This window comes from Rhincodon typus, chromosome 7, assembly GCF_021869965.1.
Source record: "Rhincodon typus isolate 14 chromosome 7, sRhiTyp1.1, whole genome shotgun sequence".
Classification (NCBI taxonomy): Eukaryota; Metazoa; Chordata; class Chondrichthyes; order Orectolobiformes; family Rhincodontidae; genus Rhincodon; species Rhincodon typus.
This window is the reverse complement of record NC_063338.1, coordinates 22,587,405-22,602,102: the sequence shown is the minus strand read 5'-3', so window position 1 is coordinate 22,602,102 and position 14,698 is coordinate 22,587,405. Positions and strand designations below refer to the sequence as shown.

Genomic DNA, 14,698 nt, shown 5'->3' with positions numbered 1-14,698 from the left:
TCACAGGATGTGGACATCGCTGGCTAGGCAGCATTTATTGCCCATCCCCATTTGCCCGGGGGGGCAGCTAAGGGTCAACCACATTGCTGTGGGTCTGGAGTTGGATATGGGCCAGACCAGGCAGGGATGACAGCTTCTTTCCCAAAAGGACATTAGTGAACCAGATGGGATTTTCTGACAGTCGACAATGGTTTCATGGTCACCATTAGACTCTTAATTCCAGATTTTTATTTATTGAATTCAAATTCCACCTTCTACCATAGTGGGATTTGCACCCAGGTCCTCAGAACATTACCTGATTCTCTGGATTAAAAGTCCAGCCATAATACCATTAGGCTATCACCTCCCCATAAGGTGATTCCCACAACATTGCCAGTTGGAAAGGCTGTCACTCACCTTAAATGGTGACATGTCGTGAAGCCGGATCATGGGCCTTCCCGCACAGAAGTTACTTTCTCTTGTGGCCAGAAAGGAGCAGGTTTCTCCCTGGTACCAACTCACCCGATTATTTACTGTCTTGCTACCTGCCCCACTACCTCTTGAGAAGAGGAGGTACTGCTGTACTGTCCGTTGCTGGCCCCACATTTCTAGTAGGGTGTCAAGGTTCAGGGGAGGGTGAAGAAGAGATTTACTAGAATGTTATGATGAGAGATTTCAGTTATGTGGAGAAAAGAAGAAGTTGGATGTTCTCCTTGAAGTTGAGAAGGTACAGATGAGAATTAAGGTATTGAAAACCATGAATTGTTGTAATTATTAAAAAGACAGAAACTGCTTCCAGTAATAGAATTGTCAGTAACTGGATGGTATAGATTCAAGGCAACAGAAAAGTGAATTAGCAGAGAATTGAGAACATTTGTTTTACACAGTGAGTTGCAAAGATCTGGAATGCCACATGTTAAAAGCTGGTGGGTACAGATTCAAGAATACATTTCAACAGAGAAATAGATACTGAAAATAAAAGTTAACAGTGCAATGGAGAAAGAACAGGGGAATTGGATTCATTGAATAGTGCTTTCAAAGAGCCAGAACAGATATACTGGGCTGAAGAGTTCATTTTGTATATATTTATTTAATTGAATTTACAACAGCAAGTAATCCAGTTTCTATAAATAATCTGAATCTTTCTTTAATTGTCAACAAATGATTTAAGATCAGATTTTTCAACTGCTTAAATTGTATTGATTTGGGTACATCATTTTAATTAAAAATATTTGTTCATAAATATAAGTCCTTTTTAAACTTGCCAAACGTACATAAAAGGAGCAGAAGTCTGAAAATAATCTTTGGAAAATCCAACCTTTAGCTTCATGGAAACTTATAAGTCCTCACAACATGAAAAAACATAGCCTTCCACTCATTCTCCAGTTAATGCGTGTGGTGCTGCTTGGGGATTCTTTAAAATCCGCAGACTCAGATTGCAAACTGCAAATACTCAGAACTCTCAAAGATAGCTTAAACTTCTTTCCAATTGCTGTAGAATAAAATGCTTGGCCTCACTATACTTTGTTCTTGTTTGGAATGTGTGTGACTCTGAAACACAAAGTTTATTGTCCTTCCCTGGTTTTAGTGAGGCAGCCCTTAAGAGTTACATATGGACCGGGCTGGGTAAGGGTGTCAGTTTTTAGAAAAATTCCACAGCTTTCATGCAAATGTTTCCAGTATAAGCCACGTTGGGGTTTGAACTTGACAGCTGGATTGTGAAAAAAAAATCACACAGCCACGGTACAGTATCTTTGTCCGCAGACGCAGTCTTGAAACAAATCCAAAGATTAACCTTTTAAAGGACATGAAAAAAATAAATGAACTGATGAATGTAATTGTGTTAATGTAAAAAGGACATTTCATTTTTAAATAATTCACTTAAAACTTAATTGTAATTGCAAAATAAAGGGAAAAAATGTATATTTATTTGATTAGCATTTTAAGCATGGTCTGTCAACAACAGGTGATTATTTAAAATCAAAATGCCCATATTTTTCATTGCCCTCACTATTTATAGCTGCAGACTGCAACATCCAGCAATCAGGACATTCTGACTAAGTTGTAACACGCCACCACAGTGTCATCTATCCTGAAGCTAGTGGGTGGATGGGAATGGAAAACCTGAAATTTAATATTAGACTGCCAGGTCCCAATTATTCAATAAGGGTTCTACGTTCCCACCTTGCTGCCTGCTCATTTGCTCACTGAATGTTTGTCCAGATCATGATACAATTCTATTTTCAGAACAATGTCCCCGCATGCTCCATCGCCACTATCCTCTTCAGCCCCTCATTGGCAAATCATTGTGTCATAATGCCTGCTCGCAGACCAACCCTTGCACCACCAGACCTTCATAACTTTGGTGTTTAGGGACTATGACTATGTCTTGCATGTTTCTGCCATATCACCCTGCATGCAGAGGTATACACGTCTCTTCCATCTGCAGAGGAAGCATCTTATGGCTCCTAGCTTGATCTCTTAGTGCTCACTGATGTTGCACTTGCTTGGAGACTGCCAGCCCCTGTATACTTCTCATTCCTTTCATAGCACACACTTACTGACTTCAGCCCCAAATTACAGGCTGCCAGATTCTGTATGCATCACATTGCTTTCTTAGTACTCAGGGTCTTAGTTATGGCTTCCCAGCCTCTGCAGCATCCATTGCCTTTTATAGCACAGACAGAGAGGCCTGTCATAGTGGAGAGCAGTCAAGGAGGCATCAAAAACAGAAATTGCCGGAGAAACTCAGCAGGTCTGTGAAGAGAAATCAGAGTTAACGTTTCAGATCCAGTAATCCTTCTTCAGAACTCACTCAAGGGGGAAGGTCGCTCTGTGTACATCAATGTTACAAATGCAGCTTGTAAGGCAGCCTATGCAGAAAATACTGCAAGCATTCCAAACAAGCATGCATGACAATCAGAAAGTAATAACCCTTAGTGGGGTGAAGGGGGATTACAGTCAGTCATTGAGTGCTGCCACAGTCAGTTGAGGGGCTCACCTTATTCTATTCCAGGGATATGGCCGTGGCGATTCAGGCACTTGACCCTAATAGAGTCTGGGAACCCATGTCCTTGCAGTCTGGGGACTTGACCAACACCAGTGCTGTAGGTCAAATGTAAACAGCCTGTGGATTTCCAGGTGTAACAGTCAAAGTGCTGAGGGCCAATATTTCTTCCAATGAGACAAAGGAGGGATTGAGTGTGGTAGAACTGAATGGAGGAACCAGTCAGTAATCATGTAAAAACAAGAGAGGTGGTGGTGTCCCCACTGACGGAGTCAGAAGCACAGGGGGCAGGAAAGGTTAGTATTTTGAGGGGACGAGGAGGACGAGAACCACTGAGAGGGTGTGTTACATGCAATAGTGAGAGCTGTAGTCCATAAGCCTTGGTAAGAGGAGTGTGCAGTGGCAGTGTTAGAGTGAGTGAGTGGCTCGTGACTGTGAGGTAGCAGGGAGAAGATGCAGCGCTGACCTGGGCTGAAACTAGTGTCTGGGCAGGCTTGGTCTGATTATGAACTCTACTGTGGTATTCCACAGGTGAAAGGACTGCACCCCCCTCTCCACCACTCTGTCCACAACGACGTCCAGAGATGTCGACAGAGCAGAGGGCTTGCTTGTAGGCCTCAGTGATTAGGTCGAGCACCAGAGTGTGAGGGCTAGTTCCTGGCTTACAGCATCTGAGGTGGTGGGCCTTTACCAAGGTGCTAGAATAACGGGAGGCCTAGGCAAGAGTGAACCTGTACCCCACTGGCCACATGATTCTACGGGAAGGGTGCCCAAGGTCTCAGTTACCTAATAAATGAGATGACGAGCAGAAGACTGGATGAGAAAAATCGCTCTGAGCTGAATCCCACTCGGCTAAACACTAACTCTAACTCAACATGAGAAAATGCTGCCCAATGACTTTCATCTTATTAATACTTATTTGAGGGAACTTTCTGCCCATCTGGCCTCAATATCAGAAGAGCAATGATAATATAGAAATAGCTGCGGAGTTCTTTGACATGGTGGCATGGTAAATATGGTGATGTCAGTTTAGTTGTGAAAACTAATGCTGTCTTTCCAAACATGTTACTCCAGTAGATACATGAGATATACAAGAGGTACTAGGACACACCATTGGGGACACCAGTGGTAATAGTCCAGGAGTAAAAGAATAAGCAATTGAAAGGTAATTTTACAGCAATGTTTAGATAGTTAATAATAGAACCAGTTAAGTGTAATTGCATCCACCTTGACAACAGTGGATATGCATTTCAGGAGAATGGCGTGGTCAACTGTATCGAACATTGCAGTTTGAGAAGGAGAACGACGGATAGTTTTACTTTGTCACTGTAACAGAGTGTGAGAGAAAGCTGATTGGACGATCTCAATCCTAGCAAGAAATCTGTGACCTTTGTTTATTTGCATGTGAAGAAAGAAGAAACAAGAAAGAAGGGTGTCAGAAAATGATTTGCTGTGGAGAGGGGAAGCTGGAAGTTCTTTCTGCAGTCCAGCGTAATGTCGAAGTAGTGAGCAGCTTTGGCATATGAAAGCAGGACCATCTAGTTCTTTTTGTGTTTGAGTCAGAGATGGTGATCAAATAATTAAATCCATTATCCACAATAAGTCCATGTCCTGTAGATTTAAGGGAGTAGAGATAAAGGTTCTGCCTGACAGGTCAACCAGGATGAGAGACAATATGATTGACAGTGGAGGAGACGCTGTGGTTGAGCAGTTACAGCAGAGATGTTTTGATGAAATAAGGTCAAACACTGTAGAGACTGCAAGTATATAAATATAAGAAATGGATGCAGGATTACATAAATTTAAGTCTTTGCGTTTGAATTGACATTTAATAAGATTATAGCTAACCATTCACTCCCAACTCTACCTTCCAACACCATTCCCATATCTCTTGAATCACTTTACACCCAAAAATCTATTGATATTTGTTTTGAGTTTACTTAATGACTAAGCAGCTAAAGCTCTCCAAGAGAGAGAATTATAAAGACTAGGATATGTTGAATGAAGATATTTCTCCAGAAGTTCGCACTTGCTGGAGTTGCAAAACAATTGTTGCATTGCCATTCTTATATAACCCTGTTATAATCAGCTTAGGTATATAACCAACTTGTTTTGTAGATCTTAGTTTTTGTAGCTAATTGCTTGATCTACTTTAAGATCTTCATAAATGAAATGAAATATCTTCTTGGAAGTTTTTGGTGACGGAAAGCAATGCTTTACTTTCCCCTCCCCAGCAAATTTTCACTTATGTTAAATTTTCAACTGTTAAACTCTGCAAGTGATGCTCTCTGTTCTCCAAAGCTACAGTGGTGGAGGTGAAAATGCTATTATATAAACTGAATGAAAATGTTGTGGTTGGTTGGCTCGCTGAGCTGGTTCGTTGTTCCGCAGACGTTTCATTACCCTGCTGGGTAACATCATCAGTGCAGCCTCTGATGAAGGGCTGTTGTGTTTTCCCACCTGGTATTTAAACTCTGGTGTTCATTGAGTTTGATTACTCACTTCTGGCTTTCCTTTGCAGTGGCGTATATACAGGGTCTATCTCTATGTGTTTATTGATGGCCTTCTTAGTGGAGAAGCAGACCTCTAGGAATTCCCATGCTTGTCTTTGTTTGGTCTGTCCCAGGATCCTAGTGTTGTCACAATTGAACTGGTGGTTTTCCTTATCCATGTGGATGGACATGAGTGAGTATTGGTCGTGCCTTTTTGTTGCTAATTGGTGTTCGTGTACCCTTCAATCATAGAATCCCTACAGTGTGGAAACAGGCCCTTCGGCCCAACAAATCCACACCGACACAAAGAGCATCCCACCCAGACCCATCCCCCTATACCCCTATACCCCATCTAATCTAAACATCCCTGAACACTACAGGCAATTTAGCATGGCCAATCTACCTAACCTGCACATCTTTGGACTGTGGGAGGAAACCAGAGCACCTGGAGGAAACCCACGCAGACACGGGGAGAATGTGCAAACTCCACACAGACAGTCACCCGAGGGTGGAATTGAACCCGGGTCCCTGGCACTGTGGGGCAGCAGTGCTAACCACTGAGCCACCGTGCTGCCCTTGTGGCCAATTTTCTTTCTGTCTGTCCAATATAATGTCTGTCACAGTCTTTGCAAGGAATTTTGTATATAACATTGGTTCTGTCCATCGTGAGTAAGGGGTCTTTGGTTTGGGTTAGCAGTTGGCATTGGGTTGGCTCCTACGACCACTGGGCATCAGAGTAGCACACAAACCCACATCAACCCAATGCCAACTGCTAACCCGAACCAAGACCCCTTACCCACTATGGACAGAACCAACGTTATATACAAAATTCCTTGCAAAGAATGTGACAGACATTACGTTGGACAGACAGGAAGAAAATTGGCCACAGGAGTACATGAACACCAGCTAGCATCAAAAAGACACGACCAATACTCACTCAGCTCCATCCACATGGATAAGGAAAACCACCAGTTCGATTGGGACAACACCAGGATCCTAGAACAGATGAAACATAGATAAGCACAAGAATCCCTAGAGGCCCGGTTCTCCACTAAGAAGGCCATCAACAAACACATAGAGAAAGATCCTATATATATGCCACTGCAAAGGAAAACAAGAAGTGAGTAATCAAACTCAATGGACACCAGAGTTTAAATACCAGGTGGGAAAACACAACAGCGCTTCACTGGAGGCCGCACTGATGATGTTACCCAGCAGGGTATTGAAACGTCTGCGAAACAATGAACCAGCCTGGCGAGCCAACCAACCACAACATCCACAACCCGAGCTACAAATCTACTCGAAAACCTTAGTGAATGAAAATGTTTATAAATAAGCATAAGTTGAATTTATCCATTCAGAGTCTACTGTTCTTCAAAATGTTTAAAATAATTTTCTTAATGAGCACCTTATCTTATTGTAACGTATTTAATGTTGAATTTCTGCAGCCAAGAAGAGAGACATTGTCTTCCTAATCGATGGCTCTCCTGGGATGGGAAGGTCATTTCTTCATGTTCGTAATTTTCTTAATAACATAATCCAGGAGCTCGATATTGGGCCTGACAGAGATCAAGTGGCATTGGTACAATACAGTTCTAACCCAAGACTTGAATTTGGCCTCAATACTCATTCATCAAAAAGTGAGATTTTGATTGCAATTAAAAAGCTGAGACTGAAAACAGGGAGACCCCTCAACACTGGTGCTGCACTGGACTATGTAACAATGAATGTCTTCAGTCCATCCGCAGGGAGCAGAGGAATTGCTGGAGCTTCACAAATCCTGGTGCTCATCACTGCTGGGAAATCCAGCGACGATGTTAGTCAGGCAGCAGATACAATGAAACAGGCTGGTATTGTGCCCATTGCTATTGGAGCCAAGAATGCAGACACAGCGGAACTACAACAGATAGTGTCTAATCCGGAATCTGTTTTGAAACTGGGAGACTTCCATGAATTGAAAACTATTCAACAAGAGTTTTTGTCTCAAGTTAGAGCAATGATTGTAGTTGATGGACCAATCCCTCCTACTGAAGGTAAAAGTCTGTCTAATTTACTTGCACAAGTGTGCACAAAACCAGTAAGACATCTGTTTGATTTTAAATGATAATAGATTAGAAAGTGTAGTCATGGATATTGACAAAAAATGCTAGTAATATTATTTCAAATGAAAATTGATAAAGACCTCTATGAAAACAGCAGATGTTGACAGGATAGATATAAGGGGCAGTTTTCAACTTACACTTCTGGTTGGAAACCTTGCATATCAGAGTAGATAGCAAAAATTCAGTCATGCACTTTTCCTGATTTTCATTTCACTTGGAGTAGATACTTAATCATGGACAATTTGACCCATCCATAATCATCCAGCTGATCTGGTTCCCCATTGGAAGCCCAAAGTCAGATCGATAGTCTAAACGTTTTCAAGGGTGGGTTGTATGGATGCAGGAAAGGGCTTCAGACAGGAATGTTTGACTCTGGGTTTGCCTGCATGCTGTGGCATTTCTATCTTTTGCCATATGCTTTCACCATCCCTAACAAGCCTGCAGTTAGGCATGGGGTTTTTCTAAGTAATCTGGGAGAGGCCACAGGTGTAGGTAGATTTGATCTACAAGCTGGGCAAGGGGTCCGATCCCTGTGAGAGAAGGTTGTCGCTGATCCCGTGGTGTCTGAGCTGCCCTGCTGCCCTGTCCTGGAGTTGAATTGTAAGATTGGATATTTTGTTTGACAGGGCGGGGGCGGTGAGTTGGTGTGGGGTCAGTTTATAGTTCTTATGGGCGAACAAGTGGCCGGAAACTTTGAGGGTCAAGTAGAACCAGTTATGTCACCGGTTGCAAGAACTGCAAATCAGCTTAAATCAGAGAATGATGTCCTTTGTAAAGTATTTAAGTTGTTAACTTGCCTCTTGGGTGCAGGTTGGGTGCCCAGCCCTTTTACCAGAATCAGATAGGTCAAAGGTGGGCTAGGGTCAGTGTTCAGATCGTTAATATTTTACTACCTGCTTTGGCTGTGCCTTCCTCTGCATCTGGATTTTGCATTTTGAATTTAGTTTAATATCTCTGTAAAATTCTGTGGATATAAACGCTAGTTCTCTGCTGCTGGAGCGGCATGCAGTTGGGAGGGCTAGTTGCATATGTCAGGGTTGAAAAAAAAGGTGAAAATAGATTGATATCCTGAATATTTCCTTTTACGTCTTATGAAATTCAAGTTGTAAGATACTTATAAAGGACTATCCCCGAATGATTAACTGAGGTAGTTCTTAGTAATCATTAGTAAATGTATATGTGCTGGAAGATTATCCTTCCTAATAATTGGATTGGCAGATATACAGGGTGGGAGGCTCAGATTTGTTGCTGTGGTAATTAATTGGGTTATTGGGCAGTGCATGTGGGGCAACATGATGGCTCAGTGGTTAGCGCTGCTGCCTCACAGTGTTCGGGACCTAGGTTCGATTCCACTGCGTGCGTAGAATTTGCACATTCTCCTCATGTCTGCATGGGTTTTCTCTGGATTCTCCAGTTTCGTCCCACAGTCAAAAGATGTGCATGTCAGGTGGATTGGCCATGCTAAGTTGCCCATAGTGTCCAGGCATGAGTAGGTCGGGAGGGTTGGCTATGGTGGATGCAGGATTACGGCGATTGAGGGTAAGTCTGGGTGGGATGCTCTTCAGAGGGTTGGTGTGGACCTGATGGGCCAAATGGCCTGCTTCTACATTGTCGGAGTTCTGTGATATTTATGATTCCATGACTTGCCTAAGGGCCAATTCAATGTGGTGCTGGCATCAAGTGATAGGCTGGGGTCAGGGATGGTCTTCTTGACATGCCACTGGATACCATCCTGTGTCACAGAATGGGTGAAACCATCTGGACCATTGTGTCTAGACCAACTCACAATATCAGTGTTGTGACTTAGTGACATTCTCCTACATTTTCCCATACTCTTGCACATTATTTCTATTCAAATAGTCGTCCATTCCCCTTTTGAATGTCTCAGTTAAATCTGCCTCCACCCTACTGCAAGGCAGTTTATACCAGAGCCGCACACTCCTCATGTGAAAATATTTTTCCTTCTGTAAATCACTTTAAACCTACACTCTTTCATTCTTTATCCTTTTACGACCAGAAATATTCTTGCCGTATCTATTGCATCCAGTCCCTCATCATTTTGGAAAGTTCTGTTGGACTCTGCCTTCTTTTCTCCAAAGAGAACAGTCAAAACATCAATCCATCCTCATAACCAAAGGTTCTCATTCCTAGATCCTGTCTTGCAAATTTCTTCTTCAAACTCTCCAATGCATTCATATCCTTCCTATATCATGACACTTAGAACCGTCCATAATAATTCAGCTAAGGTATGACTAGAATCTTATATAAATTCAAAACCGCCTCCTTGCTCTTGTACTCCATACATCAACTAATAATGTCCAGAATACTGTATGTTTTATTAATTCCTTCTTTCACCTGTCTAGACACATTCATTGATCTGTTTGCATATACATCCTGGTCTTCCCGGACCTCCCCTTTCTTTTGAATTTCACCCTTTGTTTTATATTGCTTGCCCATGTTCTTCCTACCAAAATGCATCACGTTATACTTCTCCACATTGAAATTCATCTGCCACCTATCTGCATTCTCAAGCATTTTTTCTTATGTCCCTTTGAAGTTTTACCCTGTCCCCCTCACATTTTATAACACTCCCAAGTTTTATATCATCTGCAAACTTTGACATTGTCTCCTGCATACCAAGATCTAGATCATTAACATACATCAGAAAAACAAGATCCCAGTATCAACACCCGGGGAACTCCACCGTAAACCTTCTTCAAGTCTGAAAAATATCCATTGATCACCACTTTCAGTTTCCTACCACTCAGCCAATTTTGTATAATGTTACAACAGTCCTTTTTATTCCACGAGTTATAACTTTTCTTACAAGTCTGTTGTGTAGCTCTGTATCAAACGCTTTCTCGAAGTTTATGTACATCACATCAACTACCATCACTGACCCTCTCTGTTAACTCGTTAAAAAAATCCAATAAGTTAGATGAACATGATTTCCCTTTTGGAATTCCCCGCTGACTCCTCATATCAAACCACCTTTATTCCATGTGATTATTAATTCTATCCTGAATAATAGTTTCTAGAAGCTTTCCAACTACTGAAGGCACACTGACTGATCTGTAATTGCTCGACTTATCCTAACATTTTTGAACAAGGCTGGGGTATTTGCAATTCTCCAGTTGTCTGACACCTTCCTGTGTGTAGGGAGGACTGAAAAATTATGGCTAGTGTTCTTGCAACTTTCACTCATTTTCTTCAATATCACTGGATGCATTTCATTGAGTCCTGGTGCCTTGTCAACTTTAGGTACTAACAGTCCAACGTTTAACATTCTTGAGTAAATTTGTAGTTCGGGTTGTGGATGCTGTGGATGATTCGTTCGCCGAGCTGGTTCATTAGTTTGCAGATGTTTCATTAACCTGCTGGGTAACATCATCAGTGCAGACTCCGATGAAGCGTTGTTCTATTTCCCCACTTGCTATTTAACCTCTGGGGTCTGTTGGAGCTGATTGCCTCATTTCTGGTTTTTCTTTGCAGTGGTGTGTATATAGGGTCTAATTCTATGTGTTTATTGATGGTCTTCTTGGTGGAGAACTAGGCCTCCAAGAATTCCCATGCCTGTCTCTGCTTAGCTTGTCCTAGGATCCTGACATTGTCCCAATTGAACTGATGGTCCTCCTTGTCTGTATGTGTGGAGACGAGTGAGTGTTGGTCCAATGGACCCCAGAGTTTAAATAGCAAGTGGGAAAATACAACAACGCCTCATTGGAGGCTGCACTGATGATATTACCCAGCAGGGTAATGAAACGTCTGCAAACTAACGAACCAGCTCAGTGAGTGAACCAACCACAGTCCAACATTTCTTTAACAATTTTGAACCCTTCGAGTGACAGAATTTCTTCCTCTATCACCATGGATTGACAATGCATTCATTTAATACCTTAACCAGTACACCTGCCTTTGTCTGTAAATTTATTTTTTGGTCCCTAATCAGTCTTCTCTTTGTTTTCCACTCTTTTACTATTTAAGCCTATAGAAGACTTTTGAATTCCCCTTTATTTTGCTGTCCTTTATTTTTTACTTCCCCTTTATGTCCCCTTTATGTTGCATTCAAAAGTCATTCAATAATTGCTTGCCTCTTGACTGGATGTGTGCAGTTTCTTTGCATCCTGAAGATATAGTCTTTGGTCATTGTGTGCACGCTCAGAATGAACGTTTGGGCCTGTGTATGGGCAAGACGGCTGCATAACAAGTGGATTTCCCACCATCCATGCATGGGGACAGATGACCATGCATGTGTATTGCCAAATCTCCGTGCACATGGGGAAAACAGGCTTGCTTCCCAAGAATTTCATGGCACTCTTGTCACCTGCTGCAGCCCACCAGTGTGCTACCATACAGTTGTTGAAAACCTCTGGACTATAGACTACACTGAGCAATGTAATTGCATCTTTTTGTTCCTTAGCTCTAGCCAAATTGATTCTGTCCTTGAAAACTCTGGGACATTCTCTTTCTCCAGCAATGCAATGCCCTCTTTATCCAATGCAGCTACCCCTCCTCCTTTCCTCTTGATCTTTTCTGAACGCCTTGTATCCAGGAATATTTAACACCTAGCCCTGTACTTCCTCAAGCCAGGTTTCTGTTATCACCACAACATCATATTTCTATTTGCAATCTCCCTGTAACTCCCCAAACTTATTTACTGTACAGTTGGAGGTGTAATAGGAGCCCAGTTGCAGCATGCATTAGAAAATTATGCATCACAGATGTTTGACATACATTCTTATCATTGGAACAACTACCAATAGAGGTGGAAATATTTTTATGAAATTTCTATGAATTTTCGCTTACCCAGTGTGTCTTTATATGTGCATTTCTTTCTACTTACATCTGAAGCTGAGAGCAGGAGAGATATTGTGTTTCTGTTTGATGAATCAGATAATATTGGGAATTCAAATCTACCACGTGTGTGACTTTATCAAAAGAATAATTGAGAGCGCGGGCATTGGAAGTGACAAAGTGCGAGTTGGGTTGGTACTGTACAGTGATAATTCTGAAACTGAGATTTGTCTAAGCACTTAGTCAAGGAAAGATGAAATTCTGTCTCTCCTGAGACTGCCCAGATTTAAAGGGTATTGTATGGGCAAGCACATCATTTTAATCATCAGTAATAACAATTTGTATTTCTGGAGTATTTCAAATGTAGGAATTGTTCTGAGGTGTTTCAGAGCAGAAATATAGATGGGCAATGCATAAATTGTACTTAAGTAGCAGCAGTATGAAACATTAGGTGGGATTAACATTTTGAGACAGGAAATATTATGGGATTTAGCAACTTTGAAAGTAAATAAATCACTGGCCCCAAATGATAGATTCCCTGGGCTGTTAAGAGGAATAAGCTGGGAAACAGAAGAGGCTTCAACCAATACTTTTCAATGTTCTCTGGCTGCAGACCTAGTGCCAGAGGGCTGGAGGACTGACAAGGTACCATTACTTGGAAAGGGAGAAGGAAATGGACTGAATAATGACTAGCTATTAAGCCTAACCTCGGGGATGAACAAATTATTGTAAGGGATAGTATTAATTTCAATTTATAAAAGCATGGATTGATCAAGTACAGTCAATACAGATTTATTAAAAGAAATTCATGTTTGACCACCTTGATTGAAGTTTTTAAGAGGTAACAAGGAGATTCAGTGGGGGTAACACATATTTTATAGTCTGCACGAATTTTAGCAAAGCCTTTGCCATGGCCCCATGTGGCAGATTAGCCATTTAAGTGAAAACAGATGGGATTCAAGGGCAAGTAGATCAGCACATAGAAACAAAGTGGTCAATGATGCATTTTGTGACTATTGGCAGTTATTTGATTCAAAGGCTTTGTACCTCAGCTTTCAATTACACTTAAATGTAGAAGGTATGATGAAGAAGTTTGCTGATCATACAACATTCACCATGTTTTGATAATGAAGAGAATGCTGTATACAGCAGTAAGATATAAATGGACTATTCAAGTGGGCAGCAAATGGCAAATAGAGTTCAATCCAGACAGCTATAAGGTAACACATGAGGTAAAACTTAACAATTATTCTTAAGATAAAGCCACACACATGTGGTAGATTTGAATTCCCAATATTATCTAATTCATCAATTCAGTGAGACAAAAATAACTTGATAGCTCTTTTCATGTCTGTAGAATATCCTTATAAACTTCACAGATGCTTTGAAATGTACACACTGCCGTAATGTGTTGAAAGTCAGTTGTCAACTTTCAGCACAAGAAAGCTGTCAAGATGATCTATCTTCCTAGTACTGATTCAGAGATAAATACTGAATATGACTTGGGAAAATTCCCCTGCTCTTTTCCAAACACTGAAATGGGATCCCATCCACCTGAGAGGAAAGTAATGCTTATTTACAGTCTCAACTGAAAGACCGTGTATGCTAGTTTTGGAGTAGGTCTTGAGATCCCAGCCTTCTGATTTAGAGATTTAGAACTTTGCCTCTGTACCACAATCAGTAAAAAGAGCTTAGGTCATAGGGAGTCAGTTGGAGAAACAGTTCTTTATGTTTCTCATCATCAACAAATTTCTCATCATCCCAATGCAAAATAGTCCATTGTGCAACCCTAGAATGTGCATCTTTCTCTGGACTACATGCCAGGGGAAACATCAACGGTGTATCCATTCTGTCCAGCCTTGACAGAATTTTATATGTTTCAATGAAGACCCTTTAATTCTTCTAAACTCCAGTAAGAACAGATCCAATTGATCAATTTCCCCATGTACATCAAGCTTGACATCAAGGAATCAGTCTGGTGAACATTCGCTGCGCTCCATCTGTGCTAAGTATATCTTTTCTTAGGTGAGGTAACAAAAACTGCATATAATAAATCAGGAATTGTTTCACCAAAGCCCTATTTAGCTACAGGAAGGCCAACATACAATTTGTCTTTCTCACTGCTTGATATGCCTACATTCTTGCTTTCAGTAACTCTTTTGTACAAGGAGATCCAAGTCACTTTGTGCATTCCTTCTGGAGTAACGTGACCAGTCCTGTTATAGGATGGAAATTATTAAGCTAGAGAGGGTTCAGAAAAGATTTACCAGGATGTTGACAGGAATGCATGGTTTGAGTTGTAAGGAGAGCCTGGATAGGCTGGG

The 14,698-nt window shown here is 41.4% G+C and overlaps 2 protein-coding genes across 2 annotated transcripts in view; both read left to right on the top strand.

Moving 5' to 3' along the window:
• LOC109937504 (collagen alpha-3(VI) chain-like) overlaps positions 1–14,698 on the top strand; it is a 747,545-nt gene that overhangs the window by 391,514 nt on the left and 341,333 nt on the right. The window lies entirely within an intron of this gene.
• Positions 1–14,698, top strand: part of LOC109937491 (collagen alpha-3(VI) chain-like) — an 88,137-nt gene that overhangs the window by 19,644 nt on the left and 53,795 nt on the right. The window contains exon 3 of the mRNA XM_048598713.1: positions 6,927–7,511. Within this exon, the coding sequence (XP_048454670.1) occupies positions 6,927–7,511 (585 nt within the window). The remainder of the gene's footprint in view (positions 1–6,926; positions 7,512–14,698) is intronic.